This window comes from Olea europaea, chromosome 23 (assembly GCF_002742605.1).
Source record: "Olea europaea var. sylvestris chromosome 23, O_europaea_v1, whole genome shotgun sequence".
Taxonomy (NCBI): domain Eukaryota; kingdom Viridiplantae; phylum Streptophyta; class Magnoliopsida; order Lamiales; family Oleaceae; genus Olea; species Olea europaea.
In genome coordinates this window covers 6226225-6247905 of record NC_036259.1, presented here as the reverse complement: position 1 = coordinate 6247905, position 21681 = coordinate 6226225, and the positions used below count along the sequence as shown (strand labels likewise).

General features: G+C 38.9%; 2 protein-coding genes across 2 annotated transcripts; one reads left to right on the top strand and one right to left on the bottom strand.

The window, feature by feature from the left end:
* Window positions 1-1770: 1770 nt before the first annotated feature.
* Window positions 1771-4132, top strand: LOC111371967. The gene is made up of 4 exons (XM_022994111.1): window positions 1771-1844; window positions 1947-2035; window positions 2130-2339; window positions 4050-4132. Exons 1-4 carry the CDS (start codon window positions 1771-1773, stop codon window positions 4130-4132), a joined length of 456 nt encoding a protein of 151 aa, XP_022849879.1.
* A 102-nt stretch (window positions 4133-4234) lies between these two features.
* Window positions 4235-6922, bottom strand: LOC111371966. Its single transcript, XM_022994110.1, has 7 exons — window positions 6287-6922; window positions 5728-5976; window positions 5601-5681; window positions 5330-5432; window positions 4883-5067; window positions 4389-4506; window positions 4235-4272 (listed from the first exon to the last, which is right to left on the bottom strand). Exons 1-7 carry the CDS (start codon window positions 6920-6922, stop codon window positions 4235-4237), a joined length of 1410 nt encoding a protein of 469 aa, XP_022849878.1.
* Between the last annotated feature and the right edge of the window lie 14759 nt (window positions 6923-21681).

Here is a 21681-nt window from a genome sequence, read left to right as displayed (position 1 = left end):
TATGGATATGATGAATAGAGTGTTTCGCCTATATTTAGATAGATTTGTGATTGTATTCATTGATGATATTTTAGTATACTCTCATAATCACAATGAGTACACAGAGCATCTCAGAATCATCTTGCAGACTCTACGTGATGAGCAATTGTATGATAAATTCAGTAAATGTGAATTCTGGCTTGATAGAGTTGTATTTTTGGGACATGTCATATCAGCAGAAGGAATTTATGTTGACCCACAAAAAACTGAGGCAATGGTAAAATGGGAAAGGCCTACTAATGTGACAGAAATTCGAAGTTTTCTTGGCTTAGCAGGTTATTACCGTCGTTTTGTAGAGGGATTTTCTAAAATTGCTCTGCCTTTGATTGGTTTGACTAGAAAGAATGCTAAATTTGTTTGGAATGAAGATTGCGAAAGAAGTTTCCTCAAATTGAAAAATTGATTAGTGTTAGCTCCGCTTCTTACCCTTCCATTTCCCGATAAAGAGTTTGTGATATATAGTGATGCTTCGCGTCAAGGTTTTGGTTGTGTTTTGCTGAAGAATGGAAAAGTTATAGTGTATGCTTCCAGACAGTTGAAGAAACATGAATTGAGTTATCCTACACATGACTTAGAGCTACCTACAGTTATCCTAGCCTTGAAAATTTTGAGACATTACTTGTATGGTGAGAGATTTTAGACATATACAGGTCATAAAAGCTTAAAGTATATTTTTTATCAGAAAGAGATAAACTTGAGGCAAAGAAGATGATTAGAGCTAATAAAAGATTACGACTGTAAGATTGATTATCATCCAGAGAAGGTTAATGTAATTGCTGATACTCTCAGTCGGAAAATGTCGAGTCCTATGACCTAGACTAATGCAGTATGTTCATCTTTGTTTGGTGAGCTTAGAGCTTCTCATGCCCAATTATCAGTTACCAATATGGGAGCATTGTTTGCCAACTTCCAAATGAGGCCTACTTTGATTGACACAGTTAGAAAAACTCAAACTCAAGATCCAGTGTTGAGCAAATTGAAAGAAGAAGTTAGTAAAGGTAAGTATACAGATTATACCATTCGAGATGACAGAGGTTTAGTTATGGTAAACAAATTATGTGTTCCAGATGATTCGAAATTGAAGGGAGAAATTCTAGAAGAGGCACATAGTTCAGCTTACTCGATGCATCCAGGTAGTATAAAAATGTATTGTGTACTCAAAGAACACTATTAGTGGCATGAAATGAAAAGAGAAATAGCTAAGTTTGTATTTAGATGTCTCATTTGCCAGCAAGTGAAACCAGATCATCAGAAACTGGCAGGATTGTTACAAACGTTGCATATTCCTGAGTGGAAATGGGAATAAATTACTATGGATTTTCTATTTGGACTTTCACGGACTCAGAGTGGATATGATGGCATATGAATCGTTGTAGATAGATTGATGAAGACTGCTAGATTGTTGCCTATTAAAGTCACTTGCTCGTTAGATAAATTGGCAAAAATATATGTTGATGAGATAATCAGTTTGTATGGGGCACCAGTATCTATTGTTTCATATAGAGATTCGCGTTTCACTTCTAAATTTTGGCCCAATTTGCAGAAAGTTATGGGTACTAAACTTCATTTTAGTACAGTTTTTCATTCACAGACAAATGGTCAGTCAGAAAGAACAATTCAGACTTGGAAGACGTGTTACGAGCTTGTGTATTACAATTTAAAGGGAAATGAGATACTCATATTCCTTTGATAGAGTTTGTTTATAATAACAGTTATCATTTGAGTATAGAAATGGCTTTTTTTGAAGCATTGTATGGTAGGAAATGCAGAACTTCAGCATGTTGGGATAAAGTTAGCGAAAGAAAGTAATTGGGTCCTGAATATGTCCAGATTACTGTTGAGAAAGTAAAGATAATTAAAGAAAAGTTAAAGACAGCCCAAGATAAATAGAAGAACTATACTGATAGATGCAGAAGAAACCTTGAATTTGATATTGGGGATAGAGTTTTCCTGCGATTGTTACCATGGAAAGGTGTTATCAGATTTGGTAAACGAGGTAAATTGAGTCCGAGGTATATTGGCCCATATGAGATTGTTGAACGCATCGGTCCAGTTGCGTATCGATTGGCTTTGCCAACAAAATTGTCCAGAATTCATGATGTATTCCATGTTTCGTAAGTATATTTCGAATCCGTCTTATGTTTTGAAATCACAACCAGTAGAGCTAAAAGAAAATCTTACCTATGAAGAGGAACCAGTTCAGTTATTGGACAAAAAGAAACAGGTCTCGCGTACTAAGACTATTCCTTTGATTAAAATCTTGTGGGGAAATCATACTGTAGAAGAAGCGACATGGGAGAGTAGAGAGCATACACGTTTCTAGTATCCACAACTTTTTCGTACTTAGTCAATTGAATTTCGAGGACGAAATTCTTTTAAGGAGGTAATTTTTGTATTACTTTGATTAATTAAAAGAAAAGTCAAACCAAACAAAAAAAAGGACAAATGATAAAACAAAAGTGGCATGCAGTGGAAAACTCAAACAAATCCATTATAAATCTATAATAATCCATTTCTTACACACACAAATAACTACAACTGAGAGAAGCCGAACCAGAGAGAAAAAAGAAAAGAAAAGAGAAAGGAAAAAGAAGGAGAAAAAAGGAAGAAAAGAGGAAGAAAAGGAAAGAAAAAAATTCGCCAACATGTTAAGAATTAAGTGGTTTATACTATTAGGTTTGAATTCCTCAATTTTGAAAGGTAAGTAAAAAGTTACATATTGTCAAGTCATGCTTAATTTTATAGTTGTTAAATTGTTAGATTAAATTCAATTTTATTGAAAATGTTAAGTATAATAAACTATGAAATTGAGTAAAATGAAAGAAAAACTAGTTTTACTGATTGAAAAGACTTTAAAAATCGTTTAAATGTGAAATAATTAAGTTTGAGTATCGTCTACTCAATTATTGAAATTACTTAAAATAGTTAATTATTAATTTAAAAATTATATTATATTTCAGACGGCAATAAGGACGTCGGGACAGCTTACCAACCAAGTTGATTTCGAAGTATATATTTCTGTGAGTGAAAAAATATAAATATTTTTAAAGTATTTATAAATTAAATATATTATTAAAGTATGTGCAATTATATGCAATTATGTGTTCGAATTATATGGTTATTAAGGAAATTCTTTTATTATGTTACATGTGGGATTTTAAAGATTGTATTCAGTATATTGTGAATTGGAATATGATATGTGATTTTGAGAACGACGAGAAAAGTACTCGTGATTATATATTTCTTCTAGTTCACTGACAGGTCTTAGTCGTATTCTATACTACACTGAGGATTCTTGGACAGGGGATGAAGGGATCTTGACTGTGTACATATAGTTCATTGAGGAACCTTGGCCGTATTCTAGAATTGATTATGAGAGGTCTTTGAGATCGGCTTTCGATCACGAAGGAGGCTAAAGGCCTGTGGCGAAAGTTCTTAGCTCGAGGGGCGGATTACATATTTCAGTCAGAGAGTAAATTTTTTGTGGATTTTTCAGCACATTTGATGTGATCAGATTATAGCATGGTTATCAGTTTATGTTCATATCATGATTTTAAGATGATATTTTATGACATTATGTGAATATTTCACTTTTTCGCTATAATTGCATGATGATAGCTTGTGAATTATCAAATGATATGAATTTAATTTTCAATAAAAATGTATAAATGAAAAAGTATATTTATTTTGAATTTCTCCACTCACTGTGCTATCAATTCATATATTTTTCCACGTTTTTCCTTATCATGCAGTAGTTGAGTATTTGGACATCTTTTGGAGTTGGGCCTTGATTTTGGAGTCAGAACCAAACGATAGACTTTGTTAGTATGACTCACTTCATAGATCATGTAGTCAGTATTTTGAGACTCATGTTCATATCTAGATGTGATTTTGTATCACTTGTAGATAATTATGGGGCTCACTATGTATTTTGTATCTATATGTACATTTCATTTTATTTCTTGGTAAAAGTTGAGGTTTCGGCTTATCTTTACTGTGTTATGTTATAGTTTGGAATTTGTGTGAAATTGATCATAGGCTGGTTAGTCCTGTTTACAGTGGAGATAATATCGAAATTCTGTTAGAAAAATGATGCATAAAAAGTGATATATTGTACTTGTAGTAGCCTTGATGGTGGGTTTAACTTTTAGTTGGTATCTATCATCGGCGCATGCCACGTCCGGATCCAATAGTGTTACACGGGGCGAGGTGTGTCATGTCCTGTTAGACAACCTGTTGACAGCAATTTGTTCAGTAAGTTTCGACCATGTAAGCTGATATCTAATGTCCAATAGCTTCTTAATCAATAGAGAGTGATCTTTCTTTGGCATATACTCCCATATACTAACCAATGGAGGTGAATTTGATCATTCCATTTGATCCATAGCAAGCCTTTCTTTCCATGAATATACCAAATGAATTTAGAGAGTAATGCTGAATTCCAACATTTAGAGGGTGTTTGACACCCTTTTTGTTGGAAAAATGAATTTTAAAATAGTAGATTGATGGAGAATGTATGGATGAAAAATAAAAATAAAAATTATTTACGTGTAATATTATTTTAATGAAAAATGCGTGATTAAAAAGAAGAGGGAGAAAGATGCATTTTTATAAAAAAAAAAAAAATGGGAATCAAATGGGGCCTTAATATCCCTAAACCCAGGTCCACCCTCATATTTTTGCAAACAATTCTTACTCCAAGAAACCAACAGTCTATTTTTACCCCAAAGGAAGTTGTGGCACAAGCTAATAATTTTTGAAGCAACCGCTTCCGAAATAGGAAATATGGAAAGCTAAAAACATTTCACACCTTGAAAAACAGCTCTGATCAATTCCATTCTACCATATAGGACAATGATATCTTAGACCAACCAAAAAAGTAAGCTGTGTTTTTGTTGAGAAGCGAGTCATACGAGCTAATTTTCAACTTCTTCGCGGCAAGTGGAATCCCCAAATACCGGAATGGCATAGTTCCTTTGGACATATTGGTCAATTCAAATATCTCCTCAAGCTCTTGCCCATGAACCTCTGCAGTACACAAGTTAGACTTGCTAACATTTATTCTTAATCCTAATATGTCTCCAAAATTAGACAAACAATCCATCAAAATACCGACGAAATTGGATATCCTCTAGCAAAGAGCATCAAATCATCTGCAAATGCCAAATGTGTAATCTTTAAAGGGCTACATTTGGGATGATAATTGAACTTACTGTTCTCTATAGATCCCTTCAACATTCTCGAGAAATACTCAAAGCAAATGACATATGAAAAGGATAAAGAGGATCACCTTGACGAAGACCCTTTTTGTCTTTAAAAAATCCATAAAGTCTTCCATTGAGAGCAATAGAATATGAAGGAATAGAAATACATTCCATCACCCAACCAATAAACTTCATAGGAAATTCAAAACCATGCACCACATTCCTGAGAAATCCTAATTAATCGAATCGTACGCCTTCTTAAGATCTATTTTGAGAGGCATCTAGGAAAAACTCTCTTTCGATTGTATTTTCTAAGGAGCTCTTGTGCGAGATGGATAATTTCCAACATACTCCTACCTTCCACAAATGCACCTTGAGCTTGATCCACAATTGATCCAAGGATAGGCCCCAATCAAGATGTAAGGATTTTAGCAATAACTATGTAGAACACATTATAACATGAGATTGGTCTATAGTCACCAACGGATGTAGAGTGATTAGCCTTGGGGATCAAAGCGATGATCGCATGATTCATTTTCTTGAGAAGAGAGCTTGAGTTAAAGAACTTTTTGATTGTTCCCATAAAATCTCTTCCAATAATACTCCAAGATTTCTTGAAGAAGCAAGATAAGTACCCATCCGAACCCGGAGATTTATCATCTCCAATAGGAAATAATGCATCTTTGATCTCTTTTTCCGAAATATCTCGAATAAGTGCCAAAAGAATGCTCTTCTAATAACATGGAACCTCTCCTCAAGATACAAATGTCAATGGGCTCCACCAAGCTATTTTTTCTAGTGAGTTGCTACAAAATTTGTGAATTCCACAAATTCATTGGCTACTTCATCCAATGAAGTAATATATGAACCATCCATTTTACACACGGATGAAATGAAATTCCTTTTGGCATTCCTCTTAATCATTGAATGAAATAATTTAGTACACTTATCACTATTCTTAAGATACTCACGTTTAGCATGTTCGTAGTAAAAACTCATCTCCGCTTCACAAAGATTCATAGCTTTTTTCCTCAAACATTCACCGAATTTTGAAGTTCAACATTATGAGGATCATCTTGCAATTTTAATTGTGCCTCCTTCAAAGCCAACTTTGCCATTTCGACCCTCTTGGAAATATGGCCAAAGTGTTTCTCATTAAGCCTCTTGAGCTCCCCCTTAAGACGTTGCAAGTTTTTGCATAGAATAAATTGCCTTATTCCCATAACATCAAGTTCCCAACAATTTTGTACTATCTCATGGAAACTTTCATGGTTAGTCCACATGTTGAAAAATTTAAAAGGCCTCATCTTACCAGCATCAAGTCCAAAAAGTGATACTATGCACGGTGAGTGATCGGAGATGCATCCCAATGGTAGAAAATTAGCAAGACTATTAAATCCCACAAGTTTCCAGTCTTTGTTCACCATAGCCCTATCAATCTTACTCCACATTGAATTATTAGTCCTAGTGTAGAAACAACCGATAGATCTCACATCCGTAAGTCTAACATTGATGCACATATTGGCAAGATCCTTCACCTCATATGGGATGACATCTAACCCATTGCATTTTTCATCGAAGTAGAGAACATTGTTGAAATCACCCAAAACCAACAAAGGTAAAGAACAATTTGATCCAAAATCCAACATATTACACCAAAGTGGCCTAAAATTCACCATCGTATAAAAACCATATACAAAGCTAATGAGAAATGTAAGTGAACTAAACTTACAAGTAGCGGAACAATGAATAATTTGAGATATAACCTCCACCACGTCTATTTTAACTTTCATGGGATTCCATAAAATCAAAATCCGGCCAGCTCAATGAGTGTGATAGTCGTTGATCTCCTAGAAATCCCTAAATTTATTTCGCATCACCCGATCAAGCTTAGATTGCATTAGCTTGGTTTCCAAAACACCCATAATGTCAATATCATGTTCTTTTATGAAATTACGAATCCCATTTTATTTTAGGGAGAGGTTCAAGCCCCTAATGTTCCATGAGACAATCTTTATGATGAAATAACGAAGGAATTGCCCCTCTTTGCGTCCTTCTTGAGTGTTGTGGCCCTACTATCATCAAGCTTTCCCTTTAACCTATCATTCGAATTAGTCCCGGTAGTCTGACCAACACATTATGTACTAGAACTCAGCCATCCACAATCTATCCCTTTTTTTAATTGCTGGCTTGTTTGTCCCTTGCTTTCACCGGCCATAGGCTGCTGGTAGCGTGTGCTTGCATTTTATCCCTTCAGTCGATTATTGTGTTTCCTGTTTGCAACCACAATGAACAATGTTTCCTGTCCATTCTCCTGTTGCTGTCCATTAGTGATAGCTTGAGTCTTCCCAGCCCGCACTTTCTCCTTTTGTGCGTCGATAAAGGAGCTTTCAATGCCTTGCCATCTATGGTTTTCCCTTTATAAATCACGGCCTGTTTATTGCAGTTGTAACCAAGAGTAGAGTGCCCAAACACTTTACAAGAACCACAAAACTTCGGCTCATGTTCAAAAAGGATTTCTTGCTCCCTTAATTTGCCATTTGGAATCCTTATCTTTACTACCTGCACTAGGTCGATAGATGCATCAACTTCACCAAGTGCTCTCGCATAAGATAGTCTACCTCTAGTAGACGTGATCTTATCGACCGAAATGGGTTTTCCAACTTTGGAGACAATTTTACTCAAAGCACTCATATTCCAAAACAACAAAGGCAATCCCGGTAAGTTAACGGAGCATGACCTTTAACATTAATGGTCTCCCAAATACCAAGTAGGGACCTCCTTGCAGCACACTTAATCTTTTCGAGTTAAAAACCAACCACCCGCTCGAGTGCACACAATATTTGTATTTAACCTTCCACGAGACACAATTTGAGTAAGGCCACTTTCCCAGGAAATCTACCGGCAAAATACCCAACAAGACCATATCTCCAAGCCTTCTCTATATTATCTTCATCCGATTCAAACAAGACCACTTCTTCCAAACTATTTTTGAAGGCCTTCAACATGAAATCATCATCAATTTTTCTATTTTCCTTGAAAAGGGTCAACCATGGTTCTTTATCATTTTTTTACCCATCATTCCCAGCATTGCATTTCATTTGTTGCTTCTTCACTTCAGCAGTTTGGGGTACAAAATTAGATTCATCAGATTCTGTATCCTCATCCCCAAGAGTTATTGACAACATTGGAGAGGCTACACTCTCTTGACTATGTTCTTCCCGACAAACTTCCAAAGAATCATCAACATCTTTCTTACCATCCTTACCAAGCTGTGGAGTAGCCTTGATAGGATTAATACGCTTAAGTGGAGGAAAGTTACAAGTAGCCTGCCCACTTTGTTGGACCATATTTGATTTTTTTTCCCTACCCATTTCAGTTGGATAAAAATGAGCCTAAAGGGCCCGGCAAAATATGGAGAAACTGTCATCTCGCCACCCAAAGTTTGACCAAGATTCAAATTCGAATTTGAATATGGAATATGTCAGTAGCTATAAATACGCAATACATATAACCACCATGAACGGAATTGCAACAATCACCACCCAACACCAAACAGAAGCAGAGAAATTCCAGAGCTTCAAATAGTGACCTAAAGATCCAACAACTGGATTGCAAACCACCTAGAATCACCTGAGACTGGAAGAAACTACACACGAGCCAAAACTGACCAGAAGATTGTCTTACATATTGACCAAAACTGATATGGAATCACAGTCCAAGCATCACCCAAAATTGAATCTTGAAGAAAACCACTAAGAATCTAAGTGTTATATTCGAACTTGACCAATGTAGTAAAAAAAATCAAACGAAAAGTAAGATAACATTGTCCAAATCGATGAAAACTAGTATGCTTAATTCAATTTTCACCAAGAAGAGATAAAAATCGAACCAAACACAAGAAGAATTTGAAGAAAACAAAAGCACTCAAGTAGACTTTCTTTAGAGTTCAGAGCTTCTCTCTCTAACATTTCTTCTCGTATATGATTGGAGTTTTGGGGTGTTAACTATTACGTTGCCAATTTTTATTTTATATATTTTGGCCAGGTGTTGAGGTAAAAATGAGAAAAATGCATTGTTCATTCGTTGAAACTCTGAATAATTCTTGTATTTTTTGCAGCTTAGTCATATTTTTCATTGCTTTCAATGAGTTGTGAAGAAATACTGCATGTCTGTAGTACAATTGGCTGGCTGGGTTGCGAAATCTTGGTGCCATTACGACAGAATCCAGTATTCTAATGTTAACCATGTGATGGAAGGATCGTATTCTTTACTACAAAGCCTTTACAATAAAACTAAAAAGAAAAATGACCAAAAAGATACTTTTTAAGCTCCTGCTCGATGAGAATTAAAATTAAAATTTTAGTAGATTTTGATAAAAGTTGATAAAATGTGTTGTTGAAAAATTGTGGATTTTCATGAAACATATGGTTAAAATTAGTTATTGACTTTAATTTAGATTGAGATTAAAATTTTAATTTATAAAACAGGGGCTAAATTTGAATTTTACTAATCAAGTAGGAATTTTTTTTTTTCCTTCAATAATCAAGTATATGCACTACATTCACCCAACGTAATTCTACCCTGCCACTTCAAAAAGAATCTATATATATAACCCACCATCCTTTGAAAGCTAACTCTACCTATTCCTCTCGATTTTTGCGTGTATCATTCTATGATGAGAAGCTTAATCCACTGTTTTGTTATGGAATGGACTGTTATGTAGTTAGTCCTCCAGTTGTGCTTTATTTGAGTCACCACCCACCCTACTAATCCAAAATGAAGCAATCTATAGATATGCCTACAGAGGTGTTATTGAACAGAGTTGGAGTGATAGTGGCATTGCAATTGGGATAATGAAGGAGACAAGAGAGGGCAGGATAGTGCTGCAGATAGAATAGTTTGACCGGTGTAGATTTAGCAATCCGATGGCTATAGATTTGACTGCTGTTAGGTATGCCATCCATTCTCCACCGATCTTGTGGAGGAGTAATGATGAAGAAGGTGGTGAGGAAGAGAGCAGAGGAGGAGCATTTGCTTCTGTGATTTGTCTGGCCGTCGTCTTCTAGAGAGCGTGGTTGCGTTTGCATTTTGTGAAGGTCCTTAGTCAATGAACAAGAAGAGTTTCCAATCTTACATCCTTGAAACTCAATATCAGAACAAATCTCGATGGAGCAAGAGTGGTTGTCAACAGTAGAGAAATTGAGTGAAAAAAGGAGAGAGTAGAGGTGAAATGAGGTAAGTGGGTGGAGTTTGAAAAATAGTGATTATGACCAGTTAATTGTGAATAAAATAATTTTTACTAATCGTGATTTGTGACTTAATACATGATTGTAACCCATAAACTAAAGTTTGAGGTATGTAATTGTGACCTTGTGTATTGTAATGCGTAAATTGTTCGGTAAATGACTGTAACATAGTTAATTATACCATAGATCACAATATCTTATTAGAGGTCACCATTTGTAAGCACCTGATTTTTGAAAAAAATTTCACAAATTTATTAATTTTGAAATTGTATAACTTGACTTGATTTAAGGTGGTGTATTTTGAAATTGTATTTTTGTCTTTACATATTTTTGTCTATAAATTGTCCAAGATCATGATCTTTATTATAACTTCTACTTGTTACAGCTACGCCTCAACAAATTTCAAGGACAACCAGTTAGCTTTGGATATGAGCAGCATTTCACCCCCGACCGCAACTCAGTCGCCGATTTTCTTAGTGTCAATGTTGGTCTAGCAAAGTGCTTTCGCCATTGGTGTTCATTTAGATCTCTATGCCTTTCATCGCTCCACTGAAAATTTCCTCTACCCCTACCATACTCTAGCTTGGTAGTTTACATCGCCTATTCAGGATTGAACCTTGGGATTTGACGGTAGACTAAAAAATTCTATCGATCAATTTTGACTCTTTTTTCTTCTCTTGATTTGTTTCGGATTGAGATGTTAATGACCAATGGTTGACAATGGCTCTAATGGGTGATTTTGCTAGATCAATCCTTATGTCTCCTACTACTAGTGGGGTAACAGCTAGTTTTGGTGGGATGAAAGATCAGAGGTTAAGGCTAGGTGAGTCGTAAACAGAGATGAGGTTAGTTGCATGAATGGGAGAAACTTCATTTTTTCGATCTTGATTTGCATAGAAATTTTAGAACTGAGGGCCTAGCTGAACTGCATAAACCCGAATTCTTACTGGCATTATAGAAGTTCTTAGCTTAGTTTGGTATCAACCATATGAACAGGCTTGAAGTCGATGTGCAATATTGGCTAGAAATAGACACCCGTTAGCAAGAGATAACCTGGCAAACTAAAACATCCTAGTAGACAGGGGAAAAGGAGGCAAAAGCCAATTCTTAAAACATATCTAATTATGAATTTTACAAAAACTAAGGGATAATTATTGACTGCTAAATTTATAACTTAAAATTATGACGAGCCTCATTACTTGGGCTGCTCTAAATATGTAGGCCCAGTCCAATTTCGCTTCTCGTTCATCATCATTTTTTTTTTTTTTTCATTTTCTATTTTTATATAATAATAAACAAACACAACTTTTCTATACAAACTCAACACTTTTCAACAAATTTAGTGACAACACACAATCAACAGTTCCTAGTCTAGAATTCATTAAAGCGTGTTTTGGTGATCTCATAAGTATTTTATAAGCACAACCGAACAGTTAAAGTAAGTTGCCCCACGGCAACAAGCACTAATGTGTAGAAATTAATGTTTCAAAATTGATCTTAGTCTTAGAGGGCCAATGTCCAGTTCCTTTATTTCAGATGCGAAGCCTTTCCAAAAACAAGTTGATAAATTTGTCCACTGCTATTCAAATTATTTTTAATATTCAAAATTATAACATGCTAGTCACACACTTGAATATATGTTCATCCAAGTTGACAAGGTAAGCATCAGGAATGACCATGAAAAACTAACTTTGAAATGTAGTAAATATCGTTAGTTTTCTCAAGGCAAATGCGGTGTTACCCGTCTAAGTGTGAACGTATCATAAGTCCGATTAAATATGTCATTATTCTTTATATTTGATTAAACATACAATTTATTGTTACAAGTGCTACCACCTAAATTAGTATTAAACGGAATTGACGCTAAACCCCTGTTTGATCTCTATTTTCTAAAACTTATTTTTCTGAAACTTATGTTCAACTACACATTTCATTGAACCCACAACTTTTATCAAATTTTCAATATCAGATTTTATCAAAATCTTTCGATTTTTTTATTTTTAGCTAAACTAAACTTGGCAAAGCCCTTGTTTGGTTTGAATTAAAATCTGATTTTAATTTAAATCAAAATTAAACAATCAATATTAACCACATTCTTTATGGGTCCCATAATTTTTCAACCACATATTTCAAAAACTTCTATCACAGTCTACTAAAAAATCTAATTTTAATCCTCACAAAACCCCTGCAAATGTTTTGGTAAATTCAGTTCATGCATCATCACTAAAATATTGATGGTAAGTGCAAGGGGCCTGTCTACTTGAGGAAATGTACTTTCCAGTTTTTGCTTGGGCACCAAAATGGGACATTAATTTTGGGGAAAATTTTATATCTAAATGATTAAGTATGATCCATTTCAAAACTAAGAAACAAAATTTCAAAAATTTCAAAAATCGTTTATTAATTAATTTTTATTTATGAAATAATAAACTTAAAATATATTTTATTAATTCAATGTATTAAGGTCACAAATATATATTCTTTGGTCACAAATCAAAAAATTTATAAATCACAATTTATTCATCTGTCATGTTGATGTCAAAATTAGCAAGGATAATTTTGAACCAACTTTAAGAAAAAAGGTGATTTGTGCTTAGAAAAGATCACAAGTATGTCATTTTAGTGCTATTGTGCCATTAGTCGTTATATGAATTTGCTCTGCCTTTACAAGGGTCCTATTCAACTATTTATACATAGTTTCAGCCAAATTTATATCAAATCAATCAAATCAGCAACAGTGCCGAGCTCGAAACTAGGGTCGCTGAATTCTCCTGTGATTGGTCAATGAGGCCGGTGGTCATGTGTCAATGTATTACCCAGGTAATGATGACCTGTAAGGGGCTGGAGTTCGAGAACTTGGAATTGGTTGTTCCGGGCGGTGACGACATCACCTGTGGCAAGTGTCTCTGATTGATAGGGTGATGTGATAATGGGTAATCATGATATTTTTCTAAGATAACGGCGGGTAACTCCGACCTGGGAGTGTAGGCCGAACTTACGTTTAATTGAGGTGGGATTAGCGAGCTGTTTTTACCAAATCGGAGTTCCGATGTCAACAGATACCCCCCAGGTCAGCTCTACCGTAGGAGGGCTGACCTAATGATGCTTTCTCCAAGAAGTACATTTATGGTTGTGACAAGTGTCATCTTTTAAGGTGGATGAGTCGGACGCCATTTATAAGTAGCTTCTTCAGCAAGTTTGGCCAAAACTACGTCGTTTTGTCTCCCAGACTTTTGGATCGTTGATAGTTTCCCTCTATTTTTGGATGAATGGCTCAGATCGTGCCCTCATCTTCCTTTTCTTTAAATCCGGTTTTGGTCAATCCTTTCTTTTCCTATTTCGCTGATTTTACTTTCTCAGATATTTGGGCGATTTTCCTAAGTTCGTATTCCCGCATTCGAGTGAGGTCGTTTTCTCAGTTCATCTCCTAGGTATCCTTCTGTTCTTATTTGCTGCCTTCTTTCAGTTTGTGCTTCTTTTCTTAGTTTATACATGAGTTCGGACGAGTCTAGAATTCATTCCTGGGGCAACCAGCAGGAAGAGTCAGTCTCCTTCTCGACGAGTTCGTCTTCTAGTTGTAGGGAAGTTTTTACCCCCACTCCTATTTCCGTAGTTAACCCAACTGACCTAGGGCATCCTGTGATGGACTTAGGACGTGAGGGTTCCAAGGGAGCAGGTTGGTCCAGTAAGGATGTTGAGGAGAGTAATTCCGGGGAGTGGGAGGCGAGTTCTTATAGGTCGATTGTGACAGGGGATGTGTTAGCCAGCTGGCGAGCTAAATACGCCATTCCTAGTTCAGTAGTTATGATAATACCAGAGCCATCTGACCAAGCTGACACTCCTCTTGAGGGATGTGTTGCTCTGAACTCGACTATCCTCCAGGCTGGCCTTAGGCTTCCTTTTCCTAAGGTGATTCGTAAATTCCTTTCTTCTTCGGGCATAGCTCCCACACAACTATGCCCTAACGGGTGGCGAACCTTAATAGCCACCCTTACTCTGTGGGACCAGATGGGGAATCCCGAGCTGAGTGTCCAGTAATTCGATTCTTTGTTTACTTTTAAAGAGGATGGGAAGAACTTGGGCTGATGGTACACAAACGTTAGGCCCAGGATGGGAGGTTCTTTGGTGTTAGACACCCCTTTCTCAACTAAGAAATGGAAGGAAGAATGGTTTTATGTATCGGGGGAATGGCAGTTTCATTCTGCCGAGGTGAATAGGGAGGATGTGGTTCCTAGGCTCTATCATTCGTTATGTAAGTGTCTTTTTGGGTTTTAGTCTTTTAGCAAGGCACATGTTTGACGAAGTGCTGACCTCGGTATTTTTCTTTGTGCAGATTACAAGAAGGATACGTTAACCAAAGATACTCAGAGACGAGCTGAGAAAATAAGATCGTTACCTAAAAAGCAAAGGTCCTGTAAGTTTGTAATCTCATATTCGAACTTATACCGGGCCGAACTGCTGCAAGTACGAGCTTCAAGTTCGGCTCCATCCAGTTCAAATAATATTTTGATCTTCATTCGCGGTTATAATTTCTTTATGCATATACATATTTTTTTGAGCATTTCATTTTTTCTCAGGTCATCAGGACGAAATGTGGGGCTACAAGGCAGCTAAGGTGGTGGCTGCAGCTAAGGGAAAAAAGAGAGAAGTCCTAGAACGGATGGAGAGCCGTTTCTGAAGAGGTGGAGGAGGAGGTTCCGTTAAAGAGGAACCAATCTGTGCCCTCGGCATCACTGAGAATTCCAGAGGCAGTGCCTTTGCCGAGCCCGACCCTGCCGTCCCCCTCGTTGCCATCCTCGGTTGCCCCTTCTGCTATGGGGACCAGTTCTACGAACTTGCAGGATCGGTGCCCAGATTTACAAAGCTCGAGCTGGGAAAGTCTGGTGGGACACAAACCAAAGATATTTCTGGACTATCTCCGAGCTACTTCTCCTTCCAGGGGCATGACTGTCGTGCTCACTTCCCCTTTGAGGGAGTCGGTCAATCTACTTACCCGGAGTTGGGGTGAGAGATAGCAGGGCTATCTGAACGAGATGCCCATTGGTGAGGCTTTGGTCACTGCTTAGCTCCATGGCCACCGATCAGTTTTATACATGATGGCGGTGGCGGATAAGGTATACCTCTTACTTGATTTTTGATTAATTTTATAAATGCCTTAATAACTTACTTGATTTTTGAAAAATAGTTGAAGTCCGAGCTGGACAAACTCATAGAGGCAAAAATCAGGCCTTCAACCTTTACAATAGCATGGAGGCTGAAAAAGCCCAGTTCGCTTTGAGGGAGAAGGAGTATGAGGAGAAGCTAAACTAGATGGGGATCGAGCTGAACTCCAGACTCGATGTCGAGGAGAGACTGATGGAGGAGATCAAGGCGTTGAGAGCCTCGGAGAAAGAGCCCAGAGCTCAGGCAGAAGAAGAGCGTGGCAAAGTTAGAGAGGCCATCCAGAAGGTACAAGAGGCCAACGAAAGGGTGAGGCAGGCCACAAAAAGGGCTGAAGAAGCTGAGGCCAAGATTGACAGGGCGGTGGAGGCCTAGAAGGAGTCCTCCGAGTTTGACATCGTGGCCCAGGATGTATACGTGGTGGCCCTAGAGTTCGGGTGTTACCAACAGCTCAGGAAGTTGAAGATACTACCTCTGCCCCCCAAGACCCTTAGGCGATTTAAAAAACATTGATTTTTTGGTTTTCTTAGACTTGCAATTTGAACTTTGTTTTGACTGTTTATGACATTTTGTTTGGAATGGATAATTTGTTTACGTTCAATACGGCTTTTCCTCACAGACTTAGCAAAAATTGTAAGAGTGTTACAATAGTGTGTATAATTACTTTGAATGAATTTCGCTTAGTTGTGCAGTACTCGTTTTTCGAACAAAGCATATACGTTGGGCATTTTTACTAAGTGTAGTACCACGTACGGCCTTAGCTCACCCAATCGTAAAGAGCAAGGCTCTATAGATTCCTTAGGAGGGAAGATTCACTAAGTGTCGCAGTACATACGACCTTAGATAGGCCTGCATATGGAGCAGGGCTTAATGAGATTCCTCAGGAAGAATCTTCCACTAAGTGTCGCAGCACATACGGCCTTAGATCGAACTGCATATGAAGCAGGGCTTAATGAGATTCCTTAGGAGGAATCTTCCACTGAGTGTCGCAGCACATACGACCTTAGATCGGCCTGCATATAGAACAGGGCTTAATGAGATTCCTCAAGAGGAATCTTTCACTAAGTGTCGCAGCACATACGGCCTTAGATCGGCCTGCATATGGAGCAGGGCTTAATGAGATTCCTCAGGAGGAATCTTCCACTAAGTGTCGCAGCACATACGGTCGTAGATCGGCCTGCATATGGAGCAAGGCTTAATGAGATTCCTCAGGAAGAATCTTCCACTAAGTGTCATAGCACATACGATATTAGATCGACCTGCATATGGAGTAGGGCTTAACGAGATTCTGACAGATTGCTGAGTAAAATGTTCAAAAGAAATGGGAAGTCCCTTTTTATTGATGTGATTGACATTACAAGGGGACTTTTTTCGTTTATTGGTAGTACTGCTTAAGGTGTTCGGCATTTCAAGGGTGGAGTAAGGATCTACCCCCCAAGTTTTCCAGTTCATATGCTCCTTTTAGCAGGACCTTCGTTATCAGATAGGGACCTTCCCAATTCGGACCTAGGCATCCACTGCCGATCTCTCTTATGGGGAGGAATACTTTCCGTAAGACGAGGGATCTTATCTCAAATTCTCTTTTTCGTACTTTTTGATTATAGTACTTGGCATTTCACTGTTTGTAAATGGCATTTTTGAGTTCGGCGTTGTTCTTTTTTTCTCGGTTAGGTCGAGTTTCGTGCGAAGGGCTATGTGGTTCCTTTCTTCATCGTAATCAGTTATGCGCAGCGAATGAATGTTGATTTCTAGTGGGATCACGGCCTCCGTGCCAAAAGCCAGTGAAAATCGGGTTTCTCCCGTGCTTGTCCTTGCGGTAGTACGATAAGACCATAACACACTGGGAAGTTCCTCAGCCCATCCTCCTTTAAATAAGTCGAGTTTTGCTTTCAATGTTTTGCTTTCTTGATGCCAAGCTCTTCGCAGAAATTCGAAAGTCGTGCGTTGTTGAACTGTTTTCCATTATCCATAACAATAGAGTGAGGTATGTCGAACCTGTAAATCACTGATTTTCACAAAAAGTTGGTTGTTTTCTATTCGGTGATGGTGGCAAGGGGCTCTGCCTCGGCCCATTTAGTGAAGTAATCCACTGCGACGATGGCGAATTTTACACCTCCTTTTCCAACGAGCATGGGTCTAATTAGGTCAACCCCCCATTTTGCAAAGGGCCAGGGTGCTGTCACCAGGTTCAGTTCGCGCGGTGGAGTATTTATGACGGGGATGAGGCACTGGCACTTATCGCATCTTTTGACAAATTCAAGGGAATCTTGTCTTATTGCAGGCCAAAAATATCCTTGTCGTATGATCTTGTGGGCCAGTGAGAGTCTACCGGAATGGTTTCCACATATTCCTTCGTGAACATCTTGCAGGGCGTGCTGGGCTTCCTCTTCGTTCAAGCATCTTAACAAGAGCGTGAAATATCCTCGGTTGTATAGTATATTATCAATGAGAGTGTACTTAGCCGACATTGTTTGGAGCTTTCTAGCCTCTGTAGAGTTTTCGGGGTATTTTCCGATTTTCAGGTAAGCGATGATCTCGTCTTGCCAAATTGGTTTAGGGTCTATCATCATAAGGACTACTTTATCCAGCTCGGTGGACGGCAGGGATATTCTTCCTACGAGAATGCTATCGAAATCCTCGATTCTCGCACTGGTGGCTAGGCTAGCCTATGCATTGGCATGATTGTTCTAAGATCGGGGAATTTGTTTGACTTGGGTGATTTTGAACCTTTCAAGTTCTTTTTTATTACAACTCGTAGGTAGTTATCCATCCTGTCTTCTTTCGCCATATATACACCATTGACCTGATTCACGACTAATTGAGAGTCGCTGTGTAGGATTAGGTCAGATATCCCTGGTCCTAAGGCCATCCTTGCTCCAACAATAAGAGCTTCGTACTCAGCCTCATTATTTGAGGCTTTGAAGTCAAATGGCAAGGCTTCACAGAACATGTGATGATCAGGACTGATTAATACGATGTCGGCTCCAGATCGTTCTCCGGTGGATGAACCGTCGACATAAAATTTCCAAGGGATTTCTTTCTGTTGTTCTTCAATTGGGACGTTGCAGAACTCAGAGACAAAGTTGGCGAGTGCCTAGCCCTTTATGGAGGAACGAGGCATGTATTTGATGTCGCGTTTGCCTCAATGGAGAGTTGGTCAGGACCTCAATAGGGTGTTCCAAGAAATATGGCCTCAATTTTCGCGCTGCCATCAGCAGGGTGAATGCCAGTTTTTCTACAGTTGAATATCTGAGCTCGGCTTCATAAAGCACTTTGCTTACGTAATAAACCGGATGTTGAACGCCATTTTCTTCTCGGGTTAGAACGGCACTAATGGTGTGCTCTGAAACAGATAAATATATCTTCAAGGCCTCGCCTGCCTTAGGTTTTGAAAGAACAGGAGGTCGGGCTAATTGTCTTTTTAGCTCGTGGTCCATTCGAACTTCTTTCCACCTCGTAACGTGTCGAAGAAAGGTTTGCAGTGGTCCGTAGATTTGGAGACGAACCGACTGAGGGCCGCAACCCTTCCGGTTAAACTTTGTACCTCTCTGGGTTTGGTTGGAGGCTTCATTTTGATGATAGCTTGTATTTTTTCAGGATTCACCTCGATTCCTCGGTTGTTTACAATGTAACCTAGGAATCTTCCAGAACTGACCCCGAAAGCGCATTTCCTCGGGTTCAACTTCATTCCATACTTTCTCAGTATATCAAATATTTCAGTTAGGTGTTGACAGTGGTCCTTGGCCTTGATACTTTTAACCAACATATCGTCAACATACACTTCTATTGCTTTTTCGATCTGCTAGGAAAACATGAAATTCACAAGTTGTTGGTAGGTGGCGCCAGCATTTTTGAGACCGAATGGCATTACTCTGTAGCAATAAAGACCTTGGTAAGTTACAAACGAGGTATGTTCCTGATCCGGGCCGTACATCGGTATCTGATTGTATCCGGAATACGCATCCATGAAGCTGAGTAGCTCATGTTCGATGGTGGTGCCCACCATTTGATCTATTCTCGACAATGGAAAGCTGTCTTTAGGGCATACTTTGTTGAGATCAGTGAAATCTATGTATACCCTCCAATCTCCGTTGTGTTTTTTCACAAGGATCGGATTTGTGACCCACTTTGGGTATTTCGTTTCACGGAGGAAACCATTGTTCAACAGCTTTTGTACCTCTTTGTTGAGTGCTTCATATCTTTTAGGATTCAGAGGTCATCGTTTTTGTTGCTTTGGCCGAGCTGAAGGATCCACCTGTAATTGGTGGCATGCAATATTAGGATCTATTCCTCTCATGTCACTGTGATCCCAGGCGAAGACATCGAGGTTCTCTTTAAGGAAAGCCACAATCTTGCTTCAGGTGGAGGGCAGCAACTCGCACCCGACTTTGAGTTCCTTTGTTTGGTCCTTGGCACAGACTTGAACTCCTTCTAGTTCTTCTATGGGTTCTCCGCCTTTGATCCTGGTCCGTGGGTCTAAGGGAATGAGTTCGAATTCCCATATGTTTGCCATATGTACCCCAGGGGAGCTGCGTTGATGGCTGACACAGGTATTCCATTGGCATCTTTCGGCGAGCTCCCTGTTTTCTTTGACTTTTCCCACACCATGGGATGTGGGGAACTTGATAGAATAGTGATATAGGAAAACTGCTGCTCTCGGGCTGAAGAGTAGGGGCTATCCCATCACAGAGTCATAAGGGGAGGGGGTGTCGAACACCACGAACTCGGAGTTCATCTTCAACTCTCGAGATGCTGATCCAGACTCAACTTTGAGTTTAATAGATCCTTTGGCAGAAGTCAAGGCTCCGCTTAACCGTAGGACCATATTTGGGTATGGTTGAAGAAAGTTAGCAGGGATACCCATCCATGTAAAGGTGTGGCTAAATAGGATGTTCAGAGAGCTTCCTGTATCCACCAAGTCTTTGGGGATGATTAACCCGGCTACAGGCAATGAGATTACCATAACTCCTTGGTAATGGTGTGGGTCCGCCTCCTTCTCGTCAAAAGATAGTTGTTCGTCTGTGGCTTTTTTGAGATTCTTTTTCGTTATACCTATCTCCGAGAGATCTGCAACGATTGGACTCTTTGGTCTGGCTTCCTCAGCTTGTGTGTTTGTCCTACTCCTCAGCATGTTGACTTGTGGCATTGGCAGGTCGACGTTGCAGGCCCTTGCAGTAGCTTGATCCCCTTGGATAATTCCAGTCCCATAAGGGGTGGGGAATTTCACGCAATAATGATAAATTGACGTGGCAGCGTTTAGTTCATGCAAAATGGGCTGTCCCAATATTGCATTGTAATTGGACGGTAAATCGACCACCACAAAATCCGCTAAGATTCTTCTTTAGCGAGGAGCTTTGCGCAACTCCACACTAAGGATTATCTATCCTAAGGTTTCGATAGGATCCCCAGAAAATTCCTGTAGCTTCCTTGGATACGGTTGGAGGTGGCGGATTGATATTTCCAACTGCCTCAAGGTTCGTGAGTACAGTATGTTGACTGAACTTCCATTGTCCACTAGAGTGCAGTAGACTTTTACTCCGGCGACCATCACTGTGACCACCAGGGTGTTACTCTGCTCTTGGAGGATTAATTCAGAATCTTCTTCCATGAACCAAAATGATTCAGGGTCAATGCCGGTCCTAGGAATTTGATTCCAGTAGTTCGGCATGGTTTTTGCACTTCGGGCTTGCCTTCGCCTGGCCCTTCTGGATCCTTCAATATACTGATTTCCGGCCACCATTATTTTGATTTCAGCATGTGAAGGTGGGTTACGGTTAGGGATCGCCTGTTTGGCTTGTGTGGGGGCCCCTGTAGTTGTGGCTGCTGCATCGTAGGTTGATTTGCTTCTTTTGGCTTGACAACAAACTCCTGTAACCGACCTCATCGAATTAAGGATTCAACTTCCTCTTTTAAGTCCCGGCAGTTATCAGTATCATAGCCCATCGTCCTGTGGTATCCGCAGTATCGTCCCTGGCATTGTGCGGCTTGTCCGTCCTTTAGGACTATAGGTCTACGAAATGCTTCTTTTG

What these genes read in the sequence shown, in the direction of transcription:
- LOC111371967 (XM_022994111.1), top strand. Translation starts at nt 1,771, where the DNA reads ATGGCTTTTTTTGAAGCATTGTATGGTAGGAAATGCAGAACTTCAGCA. An exon ending in GATAAAGTTAGCGAAAGAAA is followed by an intron (nt 1,845 to 1,946) that starts GTAATTGGGTCC and finishes CTATACTGATAG; the next exon opens with ATGCAGAAGAAACCTTGAAT. An exon ending in TATCAGATTTGGTAAACGAG is followed by an intron (nt 2,036 to 2,129) that starts GTAAATTGAGTC and finishes AAAATTGTCCAG; the next exon opens with AATTCATGATGTATTCCATG.
- LOC111371966 (XM_022994110.1), bottom strand. Translation starts at nt 6,922, where the DNA reads ATGGTGAATTTTAGGCCACTTTGGTGTAATATGTTGGATTTTGGATCA. An exon ending in TCAAGGTGCATTTGTGGAAG is followed by an intron (nt 5,433 to 5,600) that starts GTAGGAGTATGT and finishes TTTCCTATGAAG; the next exon opens with TTTATTGGTTGGGTGATGGA. An exon ending in AGATATCATTGTCCTATATG is followed by an intron (nt 4,507 to 4,882) that starts GTAGAATGGAAT and finishes TCCAACAAAAAG; the next exon opens with GGTGTCAAACACCCTCTAAA.